The sequence below is a fragment of the Delphinus delphis genome, chromosome 12 (assembly GCF_949987515.2).
Source record: "Delphinus delphis chromosome 12, mDelDel1.2, whole genome shotgun sequence".
NCBI lineage: Eukaryota > Metazoa > Chordata > Mammalia > Artiodactyla > Delphinidae > Delphinus > Delphinus delphis.
Genome location: NC_082694.2, coordinates 9,284,081 through 9,306,206, shown reverse-complemented (window position 1 = coordinate 9,306,206; position 22,126 = coordinate 9,284,081). Strand labels below are relative to the sequence as shown.

The 22,126-nt window shown below is 51.3% G+C and overlaps 1 protein-coding gene and 1 long non-coding RNA gene across 6 annotated transcripts in view; one reads left to right on the top strand and one right to left on the bottom strand.

Annotated features, from left to right (window-relative positions):
• Positions 1 to 22,126, top strand: part of INPP4A (inositol polyphosphate-4-phosphatase type I A) — a 147,830-nt gene that overhangs the window by 111,318 nt on the left and 14,386 nt on the right. For 2 of the 5 annotated variants that reach the window (XM_060027305.1, XM_060027303.1), the window contains exons 21-25: positions 275 to 415; positions 2,620 to 2,717; positions 4,995 to 5,107; positions 7,098 to 7,252; positions 15,931 to 18,527. In XM_060027305.1, coding sequence (XP_059883288.1) covers positions 275 to 415; positions 2,620 to 2,717; positions 4,995 to 5,107; positions 7,098 to 7,252; positions 15,931 to 16,063 — 640 coding nt within the window. In that variant the 3' untranslated portion in view covers positions 16,064 to 18,527. Of the gene's footprint in view, positions 1 to 274; positions 416 to 2,619; positions 2,718 to 4,994; positions 5,108 to 7,097; positions 7,253 to 11,013; positions 14,845 to 15,930; positions 18,528 to 22,126 lie in introns of those variants that run through there. The other 3 variants (XM_060027304.1, XM_060027302.1, XR_009521500.1) reach the window with 2 other exon arrangements.
• On the bottom strand, positions 12,296 to 20,382 carry LOC132435208 (uncharacterized). The gene is made up of 3 exons (XR_009521502.1): positions 19,183 to 20,382; positions 15,276 to 15,448; positions 12,296 to 12,416 (listed from the first exon to the last, which is right to left on the bottom strand). It is a non-coding gene; the product is annotated as an uncharacterized lncRNA (long non-coding RNA).

Sequence of the window (22,126 nt, the reverse complement as noted above, 5' to 3'; positions counted from 1 at the left end):
ATTCTCAGAACTAGCGCAGTTTTCATCTGTGTTCATCACATGTGATGCACGTTTCATTTTTGCTTTATTCCATTGCATTCAGCTGGAAACGCTCATCCCAGCCCGCTACACTCATTTCATAGCCCTGTACAGGTCGGTGACCGGCAGCTAGGAGGTCTCCGAGCTGGGCCAGGCCGCTGTCCCGTCCTGAGGCCAGCAGGGCCTTCCTCTCCTTGCTCGCCTGTCTCGCATCTCCCTGTCGCAGGCCTGACCCTCCTCTTCTTCTGCATTTCAGGGATGGCTTTAACGTGCGGATCCCCCTGCCGGGCCCCCTGTTTGACGTCCTGCCCCGGGAGATCCAGAGCGGGATGCTGCTGCGGGTGCAGCCCGTGCTCTTCAACGTGGGCATCAACGAGCAGCAGACGCTGGCCGAAAGGTGCGTGCCGGGCCACCTCTGTGGGCCAGGGGCTGCATCCGTCGGTCGCTGAGCTGCTGGAGAGCGTGTACTTAGTCCTCTTCGGGCTCCGAGGGCCACCTGGACTTTGTTATCCCTCCTTCCTTTAAGTTCAGCCACATACCGGGCTCGTCTTTGGTGCTGGAACACAAAGATGAACCAGACGAGGTCCGTGTCCTCGAGAGACTTGGGCTGGTAGCAGAGAGAGGTGGCTGCGAGGATTAAGATGAATGCAGGGAGTAGGGGCCCTAGTGAGGTCTCAGGGGGTCTGGGAGGGCTTCCTGGAAGTGGGTTTTAAAGAGTAAGTAGGAGTTGGTTATATGAGGAGGTGGAGGAGAGACCTGGCGTCCCAGGCCAAGGAGCCTGAACAGAGGCAGGTGGGGAGAAGCCACGTGGGGCCGGAGGCTCAGGTATCAGGCAGCAGTGAGCAGGGGTGAGGACGGAGAGGCCTGGATGGCAGGCATGGAGCCACACCTTGGTCCTAAAGGCCTGTGCCTCGTGAACTCCTCCAGGGTCACCTGCCAGGCAGCAGGGAAGAGTCACGTGTGCCCACGTGTGCAAGAGTGTGTGCAGGTGTTGGAGAGGAGGAGGGGATTGGGTGTGTGTAGCTTCTAATGACCTTCTGTTGGTACGTGAAGACCTTTCCTGTCACGTCATTACATGCATGTGATCTACGTGTTTTAGAACTGAAAGATATCTGAAAGTTCTTGCTGTTAAGGACATGTGGTCTCCAGGACGACATGCCATATTCCTGTTGAGCCTCTGAGCCCAGTGGTCAGTGTCCATTGATCCCCAGGTGTAGGGTCCTCCCCACACGGTCGGAGACCTTTCAGTGGGACAGGACACCATCAGAGTCACATCTGAAGAAGGTCATCTGCCGGCCATGTGCTGGAAAGATGTGAGGGGCCAGATGTGACGAGGGGGTTGTCGGGAAGAGTCCGGGCCAGAGGCGGTGACCTGGGTCAGGCAGGGGCAGTGCAGATGGGAAGGGACAGACTAGAGAGCCGAGACGTGGTCTTCAGCGGGTCAGGTGTGAGAGGCGATAAGGAGAGGAACAGAGCAGGCCTCTAGGTGGGTGGTGAGTAGCTGGTCCTAACCGGGAGAGGGGTCATGCTGGGGGCAGTTGGAGAGCTGGCCTTAGGCTGAGGGCGCCAGCCCAGGAAGCAGAGATCCGGAAGGTGTGGCCAGAGGTGAGGTGCCCACTTGAGGGAGAGCGGGCAGTGTCGGGGCCCCAGGAGGAGGTAACATCCCCTGCATCTGGCAGCCGCTGTTCCTGACTGCAAGAGTGGTTTCTGAAAAAGGTGTTTCTGGAAAGGTTTCTGCAAAGGGTTGAGGCCAGGCCAGATTGGAGTGAGCAGAGGGCCAGGTGGCGGAGGACAGGGCAGTGGACGGGGGACACGGGAGGCAGGGTCTGTGCTCTGCTTGCCTGTCTGCTCCTAAACAAGGCCAGCTCACCTGTGTCCCAGGGTGACCCCCAGGGAGCAGGTGCCTGGAGGAGAAAAAGGCATTTTGGGCATCAGGGGTGGTCGGGTTGCGGTGGACCCACAGGAGGGCATCCTGCCCCCCGAGGGATGACTTTGGGACTGTGAAGAGGCTGCCATGCACGGAGGTCGCTGGGCAGGAAGTGGTGGAGGGGGCGTGCGTCCAGGCCTGGAACTCCAGGGCTGCGTGTTTGATGAGCACCTGCGCCTTCCTCACGGGTGGCTTCCCTCCCAACTCCCCGCGGGCCTGGCTCCCTGTGTGGTGAGGGGAGGGCTGGGGCCCTGCACTCCATCCAGCAGGAACAACTGCTCGGGTCTGGTCATCCAGCAGCAGGGCGACTTCCGATTTGAAGATGGGACTGTCCTGATTCCCCAGCCAGAGCCCCACTGCCGGCCCCACTCCCGGGCGCCTCCGGGGTGGGAAGACGGGGACCCGGGGCCGCGCGGCAGGGCTGCCCAAGGGCCTGGGTGTCTCGCAAGCATGCCTGTCACAGGTCACGCAGGGTTCCTGCTCATGAAACGTATTCAGACTTGTCACCAACACGGGAGACATGACCTTAAGCTTGGGGGGAGGAACGTGGCTTAGAATCTTGACGTGCGCCACAAGGATCGAGAGAATCGACATCATTACCTTTAACGCGGTCACCATGGCGCTAGAGACAGCGACATTAGCCAGCTAACGGTGTCCCCCTGTGACCTCTGAAGGTTTGGCGACACGTCTTTACAAGAAGTTATCAACGTGGAGAGCTTGGTGCGGTTAAATTCCTACTTCGAGCAGTTTAAGGAGGTTTTGCCAGAGGATTGTAAGTATCTCTTCACCACGGCAGGTCCCCACCCGCTGTTTTTCGTCCCTCGAGGGGTTTGAGGTTTGCTTAGCGACCTTCTGATGCTGATGCTGACACCCCCCTGCCTCCCGCCCTGTCACCAATGTGGTCGGCTGCTTTCATGCCCGGGGTCACCGTGCAAGACACGAAGGGGCTGAGGACAGACCCTGGGGAGGGCTCGCATGGAGGCTGGGCCAGGTGGGCGCAGAGCCGAGGGGCCCCGCTGGCGTCTGAGGGGCATCTCACAGTCGCCATGTGGCGAGGCTGCAGTGGCGCGGGTGGGTGACCACGCTGCACGGCCTCGAGTGGCCGGAGGCCGGCAGGGACTGAGGGCTGGCAGGTGGGGAGGCAGGAAACATGCCTGGAGCATGGGGGATGGAAGGGTCTTAAAGGCCCGAGCGAAGGGGCTAGAAAAACAGGCCTGCGAGATGCCAGAGGATGGCAGGACTGGAGATCCTGCAGGGCCAGGTCGGGGCCCGCGAGCGAGTGGGGGGACATGGTGTGGGCACGGGAGCTCAGGCAGGAGGCCTCAGTCTCCCCATGAACTGAGGGCGTGAGCCCAGCACTGGGCTTGGCGGCCGTGAAGGAGGCTTGGGACGGGTGCTGCTGGAGCCGTCGAGGCTCTGGCACTGACCACACATCGGAATTCACTGGAGAATCTGGGAAAATCCTCTGGCCAGGGGCCCAGCTCAGAGTGTAGAGGGCGGGGCCTCGGCCTCGGGAGTTTAGAAACTCCCCGGGTGATCCCCGTGTGCTGCACCAAGCTCGAAAGTGACGACGTTTAAGAGTCAGTAAAATGCTTCTCTGAGGACTCAGCTGAACGATCCCAGATAAGCAGGTCATCCTCGTGTTCTTCCACAGTGCTCATAGTGACCAGTGACAGATTTGTCAAGTCTTTGCACGTGCCAGGCCTTCTACACACTTGCCATGAATTATCTAACTGATCCCACAGCAGCCTTGGGAGGCAGGCTTGGTTTCATACCCATTTGACATATAGTGACACTGAGGCATGGAGGGCAGGTCCCCCAAGGAACCTGGGTCAGGCCAGGTGGCCTGTGGCCAACACCCACCTTCCGACTGCTCTGGAGGCGGGGACAGTGCCGGCTGCCCAGGCTTGGACTGAGGGGACGGGAGCGTGTGCTGGGCCAGCCCCCTGGCTAGGGCGCCCTGAGACGGAAGGGCCACGCTGGGGGATCAGGAGCCTTGTGGTCAGGAAGGGGGAGACTTGTGCTCAACGTTTTGGAGGGCGGCAGTTTCCAGTGAGACATGGCCCCAGGGGTAAAGGCCCGGGAAGGGCGAGGCCTGCGGGATCAAAAGCCGGTAGCACTGCCCACGGCCCAGGACGCCGGGGGTGCCGCAGCCCGCGTGGCCCTCAGCCCGGTAGTTACGCTCGTCCGCGAGGCTGAGGAGATGGGGCCCACTAGCAAGCGCCCCCAACTCTGCTGGGGCGCCAGTGTCGCTAACTGGGCCAGAGGTCAGGTCGTGCGTCTCCTCCGGGAGGCTCTGGTTCACAGCCTCTGGGTTCCCACAGCCCCCGTCACGCGCTGAGCCCTCGGGCCCGGTCCCCGGAGCAGCGTGGTGCTGGGCACCGAGCAGCAGCGTGAAGTGGTTGGCACGGGATCCTGTGTGCGCCGGGGAGGTTGTGCGGTGGAAACGGGTGCATAGTTTCATCCCACAGTTGGTGGTGATTTGCGGATTCGGGCCCCCTGGCTGTTTTCCGTAGATGGGACCTCGAGGCTCGTCTGTTCTCCTCTGGTGGTCCTGGTGTTTGAAAATCCCAGGCTTCTGAGGTGAGGTGGTCTGACTGATCTTCCAGCTGGAGGGGTCCTGGAGCGGCCTGGACACTGTCGCGTTGGAGGAGGCTGCCCTTCCCACCTCCCCCAAGGGTGGCGGCCCCCTCAGTGTCGCCACCCCCGGCCCTAAGCATCCTCCAGCCCTGGCGGCAGTTCTGAAGACCTGATGGATCTCCCTCACTCCCTCCCGTTCTCAATGATCCGAGCTCCCCCTCCAGCCCCTCGAAAGAACTGAAAGGAGGCCAGGTGGTTGCCCTTTGCAGGTGGCAGTGAAAGTAACGGAGTGCTCACCGTGCTGGCCACCAGGCCCAGTCCCTGAACGCAGGCCTCCCTTCTTGCTTCAATCACACTGAACCTCTGGCTCCGGCCGGGACTCATCCTTTGGCCGTTTCCGGCGGCGCTGGCTGCCGTGGGCTAAGTCCCCGTGGGCGGCCCCAGCTCCACGACCCCGTCTCTCTTCCAGGCCTACCTCGATCTCGGAGCCAGACGTGCCTGCCGGAGCTGCTGCGGTTCCTGGGTCAGAACGTGCACGCCAGGAAGAACAAGAACGTTGACATTCTCTGGCAAGCTGCTGAGGTGAGGGAAAAAATGTTAATAACAACAACAAATTAAAACCTCAGCCAGGAGTGAAGAGAACAGGTTTCTTCATAAGGACACAAAGAGAGTTGCTCGCGAGTTGCTTACCGTAGGGCTGCCTGAATTCCGATAAGCCTGACACAGAGTCTACCCCCTCGGACGTGGAATAACCAGGCTGGTGACAGTTGTCCCCTTCCGAAGCCCGCACAGTGATAACCAGCTAGAGCTCACGACCTGCTGCATCTTTTAATAGGTTCAAAGGGAGATCTCTGGGACCTTTGCCATCTCTTTAAACAATATTTCTAGTACACTGCTGCTCAGATCTCCTCATTTCCCCTGAAGACCTCAGATACTTTCTCACCAATTTGTTTGTGGAGTTCCTGCTCTGAGCCCGGGTATCAGAGCAGTTTCACAGCTCGTCATTCACTCAACCCTGGTGAGGGGACCTGTCCACACTGGGACTCACACACACAGTTGGAATATTATTAGTCGGGCCTAATTCACACATGGGGAGACCCGCCAGCACCCCGAAGTGGCTGATAGTCCCCCCACAAAGCCTGGAGCCTGGTGCTGCCGGCTTCCCTCTTGTGCAGGGATGCACCTGTGGCCACCCTGCTGCACCTTCCAGAACCTCATGGAGCTCTGGATCCACCATCTATGAGTGTAACTTTCTTTGACCCTGTTTTTAGTTTGGTTTATGCCACGCGTCTGGGTCATGAACTCTCCAGCCTGTGGAATTTAGTGAGCACGTCCCCGTTCACTTCATCAGTTATGGTTTTATTAATTCACTCTTCACCTAGCTTAGGGGCTGCTTAGAATCTTTAAAAAAATTGTCGTCTGTTCTCACAAGATGCCCGTCTTCCTCCTGATGGTCGTGGCTGAACTTGCTTGGGTCCTTTCTGTCTTGTCCTCCTTCAGACACAGTGCTTGGGGCCACACTGCCCTCTGTGGAGCGGCATCCGTGGCCGTGGTCTCGGCTGGGGCCTCTTGGCCCGAGAAGCAGCCGCGGGGCCGTCTGCAGGGCAGCCTGCAGCTGGTGTTCTTCTGAGAAGAGCAGGTCACGGAGCCCAGTGGCGTTAGGCCACGTGGTTCTTCGTGAGATACCCACGTTGTTCTCACAATGCAGCACCTCCTACGGGTCCACAGGCCCTTATCTGAAGCTCTCGTGGGCAGGTGTTTTAGAATTCACAGGGCTCCACATTTCAGAAAGGTGATACGGTATACAGTTGGTACCTAGGCGTGTGATAGGGTGCACATCACCTGTGTGTAACGTGCACCTGGATGATTTCACATCCCCAGGGGATCTGGGGCAGCACCCTGGAATCAAACTCCTGAATACTGTCTTACTGAAAAGTATGAATATGTATACAAAATGGGATAAATAAAAATTGTAGATAGTTTGACATCCACTCAAGAGCTGGTCATGTTGCCAAACAAGGCTGCCACAAACTTTATACCAAAAAAAAAAAGTCTTTTGTTCTAGAGCTTTCTCGATTCGGGGACTGTGTGCCTAGGATTGCTCCCAGTGATGCAGAGCAAATGCTCCCAGGTGTCCTTCCATGGGGAGACGAGGTGCCCTGAGGCGGTCTTTTCTCAGCAGGGGGGTTGCCCTCCACGGGAGCTCCTCACTTGGGAGGGGAGGTGCGCTGGGCCCTGTACCAGGGCCCCGGGTCGAGCTGGAGGGGAGCCTGGTGGGCAGGAGGTGGCCACAGGGAAGTGGGTCTGCTGAGCTGTTCCCACCTGTGCAGACGAGGAAGCGTGTACAGACCAGTGGGTCTGTGCTGTCACTTCCAGAAAGGCCTAGAGACTTGGCGGGGGCTGGGCATCCTGGGAGCTCTCTGACCTACCCCAGGGGGTGGGCAGCAAAGGGCTGGTCCGGGCAGAGCTGGGAATGTGGCTGAGCAGACGGCGGGGCCCCCGGGAGGCAGCAGCGTCCTGTGGGAGAGGCCTGTGGGAGAGGCCTAAGTAAAGCCTGCCTTCCCGTTGGCAGGTCTGCCGCCGCCTCAATGGGGTGCGGTTCACCAGCTGCAAGAGCGCCAAGGACCGCACGGCCATGTCGGTGACACTGGAGCAGTGCCTGATCCTGCAGCACGAGCACGGCATGGCCCCGCAGGTCTTCACGCAGGCCCTGGAGTGCATGCGCAGGTGAGTCCCCCGGGCCCGGCGGCCGCGCTCTAGTTTGGCTTTGGAAAATTCCTCCACGTCTGCCGAGTCAAACTCCAGGCCCATCACATCCAGTGTCCTCTTGAGTCAGGGGGGGGAAAGAGCCGGCGCTGTGTCTGAGTGGGACCGCACTGAAGCGGGCGAGCCGAGGCAGCGGGGAGGGAGGTGGTGAGCTCGGAGGCGGCCGTGTGGCTGCCCTTTGGTGCCCGGTGTGCCCCGGCCACTCATCTTGCTGTGGGTGCGACTCAGAGCCCGGGCATCCCAGCAGGCCCCGGCTGTTCCCATCCCGCGTTGTCTCTTTTCAAACCGAGGGGAGACCGAGCGTCCGCAGGCTGCGCCGGTTGGCTCCGCTTCTCCCAGTGGTGGGCTGGGTTTGCTTTCATGAGCCCAGTGTCCAGTGAGTGTTTCCTGGCAGCAGCCCCTCCCCTGTCCCCGTGCCGTGCCCACCTTGCCCTAATGATGTTCTGATTCCGAGGCAGCAGGCGTGTTTGCAGGATGAAACCTGGGACTAAAACTCTGTCCGCTGCCGAGCGATGCCTTGTTTCCGGCACTGCCGGGGAGCACCTCCCCTCACATACCAAAAGAAAGGATAAGAAACCTGCTCCTCCTGTCTTCTTCCATGTGGCCGCCAATGCTGTTCTAGTCTCGTTTCCAAGTCACTTCTACTGAGTGTTCTGTACCATTTGTCCTCTCACCAAATTCTTCAAAGCATTCAATTCTCTTATCCTTTCTGTATGTCTCTGCCGTTTCACCTTCTCACAGTCTTACACGAAAGCGATGCCTGAGCGCCTGCCTCTTGACAGTAGCGTTTTGTAGAACTGGAACCATTTGTTCCTGTTTGGTCTTTCCAAGTTCACCCAAACCTCGTGACCTCAGGGCTGCCTGTTGATGCACTTTTAGAAAGTTCACACTCTCCCTGCCTCGGCCTCAGGGAGGCGGTGGGGTCTCAGCGTCCCTGGTGCGGTCAGCTGCGAGGTGGAGGGGAGGACCGCGCTCGTGAGATGCAGGCCGCCGGCTGCAGAGAGACGAGAAAAATGGAGGGACACAGTTCTAGCTGTGGGGCAGATACTAGGATGAGGTCCGTGCCGTAGGCGCGCGTCAGGCGTACAGTTGGTACCCCTCTATCCAGTCTTGGCTTCGTGAACACATTCGATGAGAACAACAGTTTGTTCTGACTGCGTCTGAGCACAAAGGTCTGGGGCGACCAGGGAGCAGGTGGCTCCTTAGACACACGGGCGGCCCCATCTGCTGGCCTGCAGCCTGCCAAGGGGCCGTGGGCAGTTACCCACACGTGCACAGGTGAACTGGGAGGCTTACAACACACGAGCCTCGCTCACAACTTTGATCACGTGGGTTTCCTTGTAGGAAAATCAGAAAATCCACATAAGCCCCTACCCCAGTGACTCCCGCACCAGCCCATAGCCCACAGGACGATTCTCCGTATTCCTGCTACTACAAGGAACACTGCTAACATCCTGATGCATGTTCAGATACATACGTATGAGTGTGAGTGTGCTTAACCCACACATTGGTCAACTTACCCAGTCCCTGAATAGTACACAAAACATATGCACAAACAGATGCAGTTAGATGTGTAATTCTGCCCACTGTTTTAGTCTACTGTTCTCACTTGTCTTGTGAGCTTTTTTTCAGGTTAATGAATGTGGGCCTTATCATGTTTAGCACACCATAATTTATCCAATTTGCTGTCCTTGAATCTTTAAGCTGTGTACAGTGTGCCAGCACTTTTAATAAGGGTGCAGTGAATACCCTTGTGTTTTCTCCTACCCACGTCTGCCCTGTTGATTCCTTAGGTTAAAGAGTGTACACCCTTGTAAGGCCTTTAATACAAATTGACAGGTTGTTCCCATACCAGTCGCACCCAGTGTCCCGGGGGCCTGCCCACCCACCCTCCGGGTAATCATCCTGCCACTGCTCTGAGCGCTTCTGAGCCTGGGAAGTCGGCCTTGCTTTCCTACATTACGGCAGGGACCCTGGGATCCTGAGTAGGGAAGGACCCTCCTCCCATGGGACGGGCATCATTCCCTTGGCCTCCCTCTGCTTCTCCGAAACCCCCATCTGTCTCCAATCATGGATGTCTTTTTAAAGTTTATTTAGGTTTTTCTGAATTTTCTAAAACCTCTGCCGTGAACATATGTTACCTTAATAATCGTTGAAGAAGTTATTCAAAACCAAAGCAAAGCTCGATGCCATCTCGCCTCTGCCGCCCTCGGGATCCTCAGAGCACCAGCCCCGGGTGCCGTGCTCGCCACCCTTGTCCACCCGACCTCATGCATTTGTTTCCATGTGACACTGTTACCCCACCCCCACCCCCACCCCCCGCCGACGTCTCTGCTTTTTGGATTATCCCGTGTGGGGAAGACGTGTGTGCTCATAGGCTGCAGGCCCCAGGTGGCTGGTCGGTAGCTGGTGTTTCTGGCTGCGGCGTGGCCAGGAGCCGCGGGGCAGCCCGGAGCCCTAAGGAGGCAGCAGGCGGTTTGGCCATGCCCTGCGGTGGTTCTCTTGCTTTCTGGCTTGCGTCTTGCCCGACGGAGGAGCAGAGCACGCAGGCAGCGGGGTGGGGCGGCTGGGGGCAGGTGGGCTGGGGGAGGGGCGGGGCTGACACTCGGCTGTCTTGTGTCCTGGAGGCCCCGGGTGAGCACTGGCCAGTGCGGTGCTAGCAAGTGCGTGACAGCCAGCTCTCTCCAAAAACAAAAACAAAACCTGATCTGTCTGGTTTGCCAATTTCTGTGGCATAAACACTCCCGCCAGCGCCTGTTTCAGGCTGCCGAGCGACACCACAGACCAGGGAGCTGGGAAGAGATGCGCACGCTTGGCTTTTGCCGTCGGAGCCCATTCCAGCTCCCTGCTGGTGGTGCCCCTCCGTCCCCAGTGCAGGGACCGAAACACAACAGTGGGCCTTCCTAAGTAGCCCCAGTGGCCCCCGAGACTGCCCTGGCCGGGGTCGTGACCCCGTGATCAGTGCTCGTGGCATGAGAAACGTCCCCCCGTGAGAATGGCGCATCCAGGGTCCTCCGGGAGCCTCACCTCAGCACATTTCTTCGGTAGCACCAAAGGGGGACAGACCCCCAGTTTCCAGTGAGCTGGGTTGGACTCCATTCTTGGTAGACCCCATCTCACAGAACGATGACTCGGAACGGTAGCTCACACCCTGCCGCTGTAAGGCGAGTCTGGTGAGGGCTCTGCCTGCAGTTGATACTGAAGGGAAACGGTTATCGTGTGAGTGTTTAATCAGGAGGCAGCTTTGGCGAAATAAGTTGCACCACCTGCCGCTCAGGCACCTGTGAGAAGGTCAAACGCCCCGATGGTTCTTCATGTTCAGCTTGCTCTTTGGAGTCCACGTCTGGCCGCATGTGCGAGCATGGCAGGGCAGCATGGCGTGTGCTTGGCAGCCGAGGGTGTGAACATGGAAAACCATTTAGTCGGCCTCCACGTGTTTGTTTTCAGTAGATTACAGTATCTTCTTCTTATTTTCCCTTCTCTTTCTCTCCTGTTTTTCTTGTAACTGTGCTCGTTTTGTTTTGGTCCCTTTTACACCCTTTTCTGCATATCATCTTTTTCTTTGTGTTGTGGCTTCATTCCATGTTTTTTTAAATCTTATCTTTTGGTTCTCCTCTTTTTTCCCCACACTTTTGAGAAAATCCATTGCATGTATCTCTCCTTTTCCTTTATTTTCTTTCCCTTTTTCTTTTCCTTTCTCCCAACCTTCTTCCTTTTCACAGCATTGGAACACGGGAGGTAGTCACCCAGAAGAACTTGAGCGGCCTGGTGCCCATCCGAGACTTAAGACTAGACCCCAGCCTCCTCTGTTCCGTCCCTTTACTAGCTCTGAGCCCCAATTTACTGATTGCGTGGCTCTTCCTGAGCGTAGCATACCTGGTGGCCAAATTGCGTTGCAAATGAATATCGTTATGAGAAATTAACAAATCACCAAAAAAAAGTGCCAGACATGTCCAGCCACCGTGTACCCGACTGGACAGAAGGAGCGTGTCAGAGCATGGTCCGCCGAGATGTATTTCATGCCTTACAGTTTGACATTTTGTTGTTCTGAATTGTAAACACCTGCCAAATTATTTCACCAAGAGGATGTGTTCATTTAAATTCTGTAGCGTTTTCAGTGCTTGTAACATGTTCTTACAGAGCTCTGTTACTGCTTTGTTTAGCTGGCCTGGAATTACTTGTACCAAATCTCTTACCTTCTGATGTAAAACTATTTATTACCTGTATTATCTCTTGTGCCCTGTTTCCTAGAGAGAGGAATTCTGTCAGGAAAGAATTTGTATATTTGATACTATTCTTTAAATGTACTGCTAACCTTTCCTTTCCTTTTGAAGAGAAATGAAAAGTGTAGATGCTTTCTAACTGGCTCATCTAGATAAACCTATTTAATAGGACATGTACTTTCTGCTTTCATTTCAAAGCGTAGTCCCTGAAATTATAGTAGCAAACAGTTTGCAGAATTATAACATTTCCTTGCTTACGTTACTATTTCCAAGTTGGGATGACACAAAGCTGTGAGGACGGTAGCTCATCGTATCAAATCAGGCACATAAAAGTAACATATTGCATGTGACTTTAGAATTACTCTTTTAAATCTTTGTCATTAAACTGATCCAGGAACAAATGCACAGAGTAGCAAAAGGCCGTTGAAGTTATAGATACATTTATTTTTCTTGAAATAGCATTTTTCATCAAAAAAAAAAAACCTGCTTTAATTCCAGATTCAAGTCCAGATACCTTTTCTCTCTTACAAATCAAATATGGTTAATTATGAAAAAAAATCAAAATTTACCAAAAAATAAGGTCCACTTTTGGGCAGTTGTGCCAGATGGAGGTGTGAGAGAGAAAAGGTCACTTTGGTTTCTGTTCTTATCGCTCTTAATTTTAACACGGCAACGTCTGTAAAATGGGAGGATTTGTAACCTTAACATTCCTGTGTGGAAAATGGCGGCTGGACACCTCTGAAGGCAGCAGAGTAGATGACAGGGAACCCCACAGATCCTGCATGAGAAACAGGCGGTGGCTTCTCTGTTTTCCAGCTCCGATTATGTTGTGCTTCTGTTTTGGCCCCCAGCTGGCTTTCCCATATATTGCATTTTATGGAAGTGGATTTCTTTTCACCACTCTAGAAACATTGGAGTGAATTTAGAGAAGCTGGCTTTTCCAGAAACTTTACCCCCAGCCATGCACGCAAACCCAGTCCACCACAAAATCTGGCCTCTCCATTCCCTCCCCCAGACTTCCAGAACTGACTCTGGGGTTTCTCTGGTTTGGCCTCAGATCTGAGTCTGGGTTCCGGGAACTGTAGAGGCAGTTACGACTGCAGAAGCAGTGGGGGACAGAGGGCAGGTGCAGACTTTAAATTCTAAGATGAAGGGGCATCCTCCTCCCTGCTGTGTCCTAGACCCGAGCACTGGGGGAGCCTGGGGCAGCTGAGTCCACTCTCCTCACAAGTGCAGTGTGGTCGCTCTGTCTTTTCTAGAATGAGGTGGCTGCTCTGTGGCGCAGCTCCTGACATCTGTCAGGAGGGAGTCTCTCTTCAGATGCCAAGTGACTGGTGGTGTTGAGTTGTAGCAACATGACACTAGTCACAGGTGAAGTCCTGCCAGCCTGTGACTCTTGTGGAGAGGTGTGTCCACCACTTGTCCTCCTCCACATCAAGGTGTACAAGTCGACTTTCTGAGACCATCTCGTTCCTTTATTGGAAAGAGGGCAGGCAGGGCCTACGGTTCACGTTCCATAGCTCCTAGCCTGTTCTGGGTAAAGCACTCCTGCCGCCCCCGGGGTGACACGTGCTGTGCCCGCCTCCGGGCTGGCAGAGACCATGCGCAGATGAGGGAGGCCCTTCTGACCCCACAGACTGTCCCCTCCTCTTACCGGGTGCCACCGCCCGCCCAGCAAATGGGGGCCGCGGCCAGCTAGACAAGCGCCCCCGCCCCCGGCACCTCCCGCGGGGCCTCACGGACATCATGGCCTGTCCCCAGCTGTCTGCCCCCGGCTGTCATGGTGCCCACCAGGCCTTCCTGTAGGCTTGGCTGCTAAGATAAGAGAAATGGATGGAAGGAGAGGGGCTAAGATTCTTGGGTTTTCTCTTCAGGGGTGGGTCAGGAGGTAGTACGTTCTAACTGCAGTCACGAGGTGAGATGGAGACAGCGCACCACGAGATCAGACGAGGCTGGGGGTGGTGGTGCTTTAGAATATCTGAGCAAGGAAGCTCAGCGTGCCTTTGAGCTGAGTTTTCATGTCGCCAAGGCCTTACGAAGTCAGGCTAAATATATATTTGAAATCTTTCCTGCTTTAGTAAGTAACAGGCAGGATGAAACAAAGATGGGAAGATGATTCAAGAAAGGGGAGTCACTGATACTTGGTGAAGGTTTTCAGGTTGCTTTTGAGCTAATGCTAGCGCTGAGGCAGTGTCAGCGCAGGTGACTAGATGTTCAGGATCACCAAGACACTCGTGTGTCCAGATGAGTTCTGAAGGGGAAGATCCCCTCCGGAAAGGAAAAACAGAGCTGTCACTAAAATTAGTTGCCACTTGGGGTTTCAATTTTAATTTTTTGTTTTAAAAAATAGATGTCCTTGAAATAATTTATCGATATAATTTAAAAAAATCATGTAGCTTTGAAATAATTAAATCCCTCTTTCTAAAAATCTATCCAAGGCCACCTCGGTGTGTACTATAGACTCCTAAAAATAATGCAGCCGTTGTGAGGGATCAAAGTATTCTGCCTTAGGACGCAGGCTGGCCCCTGCGGCAGGAAACACCAGTTACCACAGCAGGGGCTTGCCTCTCTCCACAACTCAGGCCCCAGCCCCAGGCTGGAGCTTGTCTAAACACTGGGTGATAGAGTCAGCGTGTGATCAGCCTCATTAGTCAGATTTTGTAAACTCAATCCAAATTCAAACATTTGAGGGAAAATAAGCACAATTTAAAAATAAAGTGTAATCTTGACTGTAATTTCATGTGTAGTATATATTCAGCCAGCTAAACCAGTAATCAGCCTCTTTAACATGTAAATAAAAAGGTAACGTCACAGTTCACAAATTCTTCTTCTTCGTTCCTCAAAGCAGTTTGACATTTACTACTGATAGGTAGTTTTTGAAAAGTGTGTACATTTCTTTGTAAATGGAGAAGCCATATCTGAAATAGTCCAATAATGTAAGAGCTTCCAAAGATTAAAGAAGCACCTATATAGCTTCTGCTTTAAACGGAGTATTTTTATCTGATTATTGGATGTTAGACCCACATGGTCTTTACTTACTCTAGGGCTCCCTGCTCGTATGGCCTAGGCGCTCAGTGAGGATGACACACATGTAGCTGAGGGCTTTGAAGCTCTCGTGACAAGAAAGCATATCTGAGTTACTAAATTACTTAATATAACAAGCAGGTGGATACTTTTCTAAAATACCCGAGTTTATCTTCTGAATAAAATCACTGTCTTACCAAAAATATTTTTCATGTTCTTAATAATGAGATTGTCATTTTCACTTTAAAAGGCTTGAGCAATTGCCACTGATATTTTTTTAAAATGCATGACATAATGGACTTCAGACAACTTGAAATATTTTTTTTAAATCACTGTTTCTTGGTAACTGCAAATTTTACATCTCATAAAGGGGATTTTGTACTAAATTTAATAATTAGTTGATTTAATTGCTAGTCTTAGAATAATATAAAACTATGAACTTACACTGTGCTATATAGGAAGTCATTCCTATTTAGAATCGCTTTTGCCTGTGAATCTCATGTCTATCGGAACGTTTCCCAGAGAGCTCCCCTGAGGCTCCCATTCGGGAATGTGAGGCCTGCCTGACAGCTCATCCTCCTGTTGAGCATTTGCTTTGCCCACTGGGTTGCCAATGACAACCCTTGATCAACGCAGCAGCGGAAGAGGCTGGTGGCAGGTTCTCTAGGGAGGGGCCCCTGTGGGCTCTCACTGGCTCAGTGGCACTCTTGAGAGAGGTGACCACGAGGGCAGCTCACCTGGAGAAGGTGACCTCGGTGGGGTCACTTCTTCACGACGCCCCGGCGCTGAGAGCCACGTAGCCGTCGCACAGCCCGCGGCACTGCTGTGTGCCCGGGACAGCTGTCTCCCAGGTTGAGACAGCATGTGACAGCCACCTTCTTAGCCAGATGGTTTTGCTACATGTTGAATTCTGCAAGGAAAATCAGCATTTTGAATTGCAGACGGTTAACAGCTGTTGCTAATATAGAAAAATGCAGCTTTTTAAAGGCTTTTGGTAAGAGTAGCACTTTTTCCATTTAAATTGCTATGTGACAGAACCTCTGAACCACTAGTTAGGATAGACCCCTCAGATAACCAGACACGAAATACATGAAACCATTACCTTAAAAAAAAAAAAAAAAAGGTTGTCCTCCACTTCGATACAGTGCTGCTTTTGGAAATGCAAACCTCGCAGTCCCATACAGCCTGTGTCCATCTCTGTGCTTCTTAATTGCCTTGTTCAGAAACCCGCCATCTTACGTGTGTATTGTCGTAAATGAGTCTGGCATCCATTTAAATGAATCAGCCTTTCTTTTAATGCTATGAAAATAATCAGTTCATTTCATCTGAGTTTAAGTCTTTTCTTTTTTCCTTTTTTACTGCTGTCATTTCTTGTGCTTGTTTTTTCCCCAGTGAGGGTTGTCGAAGAGAAAATACAATGAAGAATGTTGGAAGTCGCAAATATGCGTTTAATTCCCTGCAGCTGAAGGCTTTCCCCAAGCATTACAGGCCTCCTGAAGGGACTTACGGAAAAGTTGAAACATGAACACACGGTTTCCTCTAATTAGCTGTTATGTAATAAATGTGGGTACCCTCTAGTGTCATATATGAATTCTTCAAGAAGACCTGAAGGATTGGTTTTTACTTTTATGTTTTTAAAACTATTTCACTAAAGAGTCTACAGAGCATGTTTTTTGCATTGGAATCCATAGCAGGTAATGTTGGGCTCACTAGTGTGGAGAGTTAACAACTGCCCATTTAAACAGCCTTCAGCCATAACCACACAGATATCAACAGTTACCTGTATGAATCAAGCCAGGTGCATCTGAAATGCTAAGACTTTCTAAAACGCCCACTTAGGCAGCTGCTCACCTCACTTATTTTTCTACTGAGTAACTCAAAATTGAGCATTGATTTACAATCTACTTTTTAAAAATCTCCATGTAAAACAGTAAATAATAGTTTAAATGATTGGATCCCGGGCAGACCACTAAATGTTAAATGTTAAGGGAAGTTTTGGGGAAAGACGCTCGCTCTGTCTCATGTGGCCAGGGCGAGTGCTTCTGGTGCATCAGCCTGCCTGTAACAGCACGGGTGGAACCAGGAGTTGAAGTGCACAGTAGGGGCCACCCCTGTCCCTTAAAGAACAGGGTGTCTGCTCGAGGGCATGAGGCCAGCCGGCTCCTGTTGCCTTATGCCCCGTGTGTAGTCCACGGCCCCAGGGCACGTCTCCCCTTCTTCCCCAGGTCAGGACCTCGCATGTGGTATTGTCTGATGCCTCTCAGTCAACAATGGGGGATTTTGCATAGAGACAGTGGAAGCCTAAATATTTTCAAAATTGGTGTCCTCTGGTGGGTTTCCCAATTTTTTGTCTTCTAGAAGACAATACAATCATGTTTGAATGTCTGATGAAAGTGTCTTTTAGGTCTGCAATATTGTTACTACTCATTCTGTTATGTAAGATGGCTGTTGAGAAAGTTGAGATATCTCCTAAAATGAGATTTTGAAAGGGATTAATGGACCATAAAACTTAGGAATTTCATAGAAAATTATGTCTGGTCATCTATTATAAGATGATGATGAGTCATCTGCACATAGCAGAGTTTTTTCTTAGTTTATATGTTTTTATCAATTGTTTTTATCATTATGTTTACATGTTATTTAAAAGGCTGTAAAAGAAATGTATGTGGCACATATTCATGATACTGATCCTAATGACTTGTGAACCCTTAGGAAGTTCCTTTACCTAAAATTCTAAATGCTATTCTTTGGGCTCCTCTAGAAATGCCACTTGGAAACACGTAACAGGCCTGGGCCTGGGGAGCTGAAGCACAGGCAAGACCACCCCTTGGCAGGGACAGAGGGTGGGCATCAGGTAAGGGTGGAACCAGGTGACCTTTCAGATCCTTTCCTCCTCAGAAGTCAGTGCACACCTGGAGCCTGCTGTCTCCTGACGCCCACTGGTGAGTGTGAACTGGTGTGGAGGGTGAGTCAGTGAGGGACCCTTGGTGCTCACCAACCCCTGCACAGCTGGGTTCACTGTGGAGGGCGGAGGTGGAGAAACGTGTCCCGCAAGCCCACTGCACAGGTGGCAGCAGGTGGTGTCAGATTCTCCTGCTGGGTCGATCCCTGTGCAGAGACAGCTTCCAGTATGGCTGATTTAGTCTTTCGCCTCCACCGTTTCATTTAATTTGTCATTTTCTAGTATCTATATATTTCCATCTTTACTCATTTTAACATCATTTTTTAAAACTCCCTTGTATTTTTAATGTTACTCATACAACTTTCAGATTTTTTTTTTTTTTGGTCTGAAGAGCATTACCTGCATTTACCAAAAGGGAATATAGCAAATGTTGTCATCTGTTAGCAGTTTTGCATGTGGCACCTTTATGTGAGTATTTTCCTAATTTTGGCTTCATGTTGGATCACCATAAAAGTCGAAGACTTGGCTAATCACGTAGAAAATATTCAGGTTTCAGTATTCCACCTGAGCGTTACCCCCCCGCTCCTGTGCGGTAGTCAGTCTCACGGCGGCGCTGCACGATTACAAAGCTCGTTGAGTGGGGGCCACATTGCCCATCGTGGTGGCTGCAGGTACCCAGGTCACACGGGAGCTTTTGAGTTTTCAGTTGGAGAAGGAAGGCAGTTGTACAGGTTCCCGTAAAATAGAGGTTCCATCAAGTGCTCCTTATATAAGGCACCCATTTAAAAAGAAACGTTGAGACACTGAAAGCTCAGATGTGACGTGGATTCTGTGAAAGCGTCTGCAGCACAGTTGCCTTTGGTTTCCTTTAAAAACGTACAAATACTGTATAATAAGTTTTGTCCCTACACAATTGTATTTGCCAGGCTTAGTGCATTAAGGTACTTTTATTTATTTGTTTTGGACAGTATTAATATATATAAACATATAGTTACCGTTTTATATATTCTTAGCTCATTCAAAGCCATGTATGCTGTAAATGTGCTAGTCTTTAGAATGACAATAAACAACTAACGAGATCATTAAACCTGGTCTGCCTGATTCATTCGGATACATTAGGAGGACTGGTTCTGTGGCCGGCATCTGGCTGGACCATCTGGCTGGACTGCTGGGCATTGCATTGAGTGCTCAGTGTTTGTAAACATGAGACATTTCTGTTTTATAATCCTGTTTTCACTTAGTTGGAAGTAGAGGGCAGTGAGGTGTGGGATTCAGCTTCAGACAGATTCGGATCCCTATCCTGTTCTGCCTTTCACTGGCTGGTGACTTTGAGCAGCTTGCTTGCCCTCTCTGAGCCTCCCTCCATGTGCTGAGTATGAAGTTGCTGCTTTTGCCCTTGGGCCCAGTGCACATCAGATTTTGCGTACACGCTGTAAGAGTGAAGTTCCTCCTGTCTCCCCAGCCCTGTGGAGATGCTGCAGTTAAGCCTTCAAAGCCAAGTGCTCTGGGAGCTCCTCTTCTCAAATACAGACCCCCAGGCTGGGGGGCCTGACATGGGGCTCAGAACTCTCACTCCTGTGGGGGAACCTCTGCCATATAATTACTCTCCAGTTTGGGGGTCACCCACCCCCTCCCAGGGGTATGGGATTTGACTGTACTGCGAGTGTGCCCTTCTTACTGTCTCGTTGTGGTTCCTTCTTTACGTCTTCGGTTACAGAATATCTTTTTTGGTAGGTTCTTACCTTTTCTTATCGATGGCTGTTCAGCAGTTAGTTGTGATTTTGGTGTGCTCACGAGAGGAGGTGAGCTCAAGGTCCTTCTACTCTGCCATCTTGTCCCAGGAACCGAGGAAATTTTAATCCAGGGTCATTGTGCTCTCCAGATCATCGACCATGACCCACAGTGAGTATCAGAGAAAAATCCCCTTATGCTTCCAGCAGGAGAGGGAAGGAACCACTCATGAGATCTGCGTGCTAAGTGTGGACACAGTGGGCAGTGTGAGATGATTGGCATCAAACGTTCCTGAGTGTTAGCTGCTGCTCATACCCTCCCACGTCCGTAAGTGTGGGTGGTGTCAACTCTGTGGGTTGCCTGGCCACCCGTTGTGTGACTTGCTGAAATGTCACTCCGTGAATGGTCTGATTCTTCATTATGTTGCATCTTGTGCTCGGCACACGTGCCTAGGGATCTCCCTTGGATAAATTCCTAGCAGTAGAAATGTACAACTAAAGGATAATTTCAATGTTCTAAATTTTTGAACTTTTAATACTACCAGAGTACTCCCATAAACTACCACCTGGAGCACCACCTGCCTTTCCCTTTCTCATCGGAGCTGGGACGGCACCTTGTTTCACTTCCATTCCTTTGATAACTCTGAAACTGAACATCTTTTATACTTATATTTGTGCTTCTACTTTTGTGACTTCGAGTGTACATCTTTTTCATATGACTAAGTGTTTTTAATACACAGTCTGTTCACTCTGTCACATTTTGTGGTCTTTTTAAACCTACTTGTCAGCTGTCTTTTCGTTTTGTTGATGGTAGGTAGGGGGTCTACAGAAGTGAAAAAATCTTATGTGGTGATATACACCTGTCTTTTTCTTTTTGCTGTTTGTTGTGAAATTGAGTCCCGGCTTCCCCACTGGGGTGACACAGCTGGCCCCCCACCCTTGTCCATGAGAGGGTGTCATGCTGTGCCCTCGCTGAGGGACAGCACCGCACTTGGCACCTTGCACATGCTTGGTTTAATTCCATTTATGGTTCCTGCCTTTGCTGATACTGAGGTTACTTAAAAAATATTCACCTGTTCTTATTATTTCTAGTACTTACATGGTTTGTTTTACATTTAGAACAATTCATCGGGAATTATTTTTGGCATAAGGCACATGTTGTAGTGTTTGCTACGGTCAGCACGGCTCCCTCCTCTAAGCCAGCCCGAATGTTGCTCCTTTAAAGATATAAGCAAGGGGAGACGTTTCAGGACACTGGCCACTGTCACCGTGCACTTCCTTCTGCCCCTCCTCGATGCCATCCTGGGTTTCCGTTCCAGCCTGTTAGTGGGTGACTTGGTTCAACCTGGCTGCTTGGTTCTAGGGGCGGTGACTGCAGAGGTTCTGATTGGAAGAAGGTAAGGGGGGCTGGCGGTTGGAGTTTCCCCATTTGTAATTTTGCTGAGGACAAAAATGATCAGCTGTTCAAAGGGCCGTTACGTTTGTAACTTCCTTACAGGCTGTTCTAACGGGTCTCCCCTCTTTTTAAAAAATTTTTTATTGACGTATAGTTGATTCACAATGTTGTGTTAGTTTCTGGTATACAGCACAGTGATTCAGTCATATATATGTATACATATTCTTTTCCATTACAGATTTTTTACAAGTTACTGAATATAGTTCGCTGTGGCATACAGTAGGACCTTGTTGTTTATTTTATATATAGTAATGTGTATATGTTAATCCCAAACTCCTAATTTATCCCTCTCCCCCCTTCCCCTATGATAACCATGAGTTTTCTGTGAGTCTGTTTCTGTTTTGTAAATAAGTTCACTTGTATCATATTGTATATTCCACACATAAGTGATATCATATATTTGTCTTTCTCTGACTTACTTCAGTCAGTATGACAACCTCTAGGTCCCTCCATGTTGCTGCAGATGGCATTAGTTCGTTCTTTTTTATGGCTGAGTAGTATTCCTTTGTGTATACATGTGCCACATCTTCTTTATCCATTCCTCTGTTGATGGACACTTGGGTTGCCTCCATGTCCTGGCTATTGTGAATAGTGCTGCTGTGAACACTAGGGTGCATGTGTCCTTTTGAATTAGTATTTTCTCCAGGTACACGCCCAGGAGTGGGACTACTGGACGACGTGGTAACTCCATTTTTAGTTAAGGGACCCCCCACACCGTGTCCACAGCGCCGGGTTCCATTCCCCTGAGCCCCTTCCTGAAACAGCAAACAGCAAGTTGGAACCAGTTTTGAAGTTTTCTTGCAAGATCCTCCTCAGCCTGATGTGTTCCTATGCTGCCGTCACAAGGTGGACCTTCGGGCACAGGGCCACCCCTTAGTCACATGACAGAGCTTCTGGCACTGCCGTCTTTTCTGGCCTGGGGAGTGCCAGGAGCCTGGGCCAGTAGAAGGGCCTGGCCTCAGGTTTGGACATCCTGTTGTGCTCTGGGCGTGGGCCCTTCCAGGACCAGCACGTACGAGCAAGCCCTTGTGAAACTCTCTACTTGCAGATGGACAAACTCTTCCCTTACAAGCCTCTATGAAGAGTTGACTTTTCAGGAAGTTGTAGTGCAGGTGCTGCTCTGCAGTGTATGAAACCCTAGTCCAGAAACAAAAGGTTCCCTGGAAGGGGACAGCTCAGGGCGCCTGACCTGCCCTACATGCTCATGAGGGTTGCCCAGAGGGAGGGCAGAGCTGCCTCACAGGTACTGATTACCTTTACACTTTTAAATGTACCTTCCTCTCAAAGGCCCTTTCCAAAAGTAGAAAGTAATTAAATTTACAGTGGATAAAATCCAGTATTTGAGAACAGGAAGGAAAACAGAAATGAAAGTGAAATAGGGGTGTATGTCAACCCAAAACATTTTTCATTCCCACGAGCACGAAGCAGCACAGGCACTGGCAGGGGGAGAAGTGACAGGAGAGATGGAAACTTCTATTTAGCACACTCCATGCTCCCACA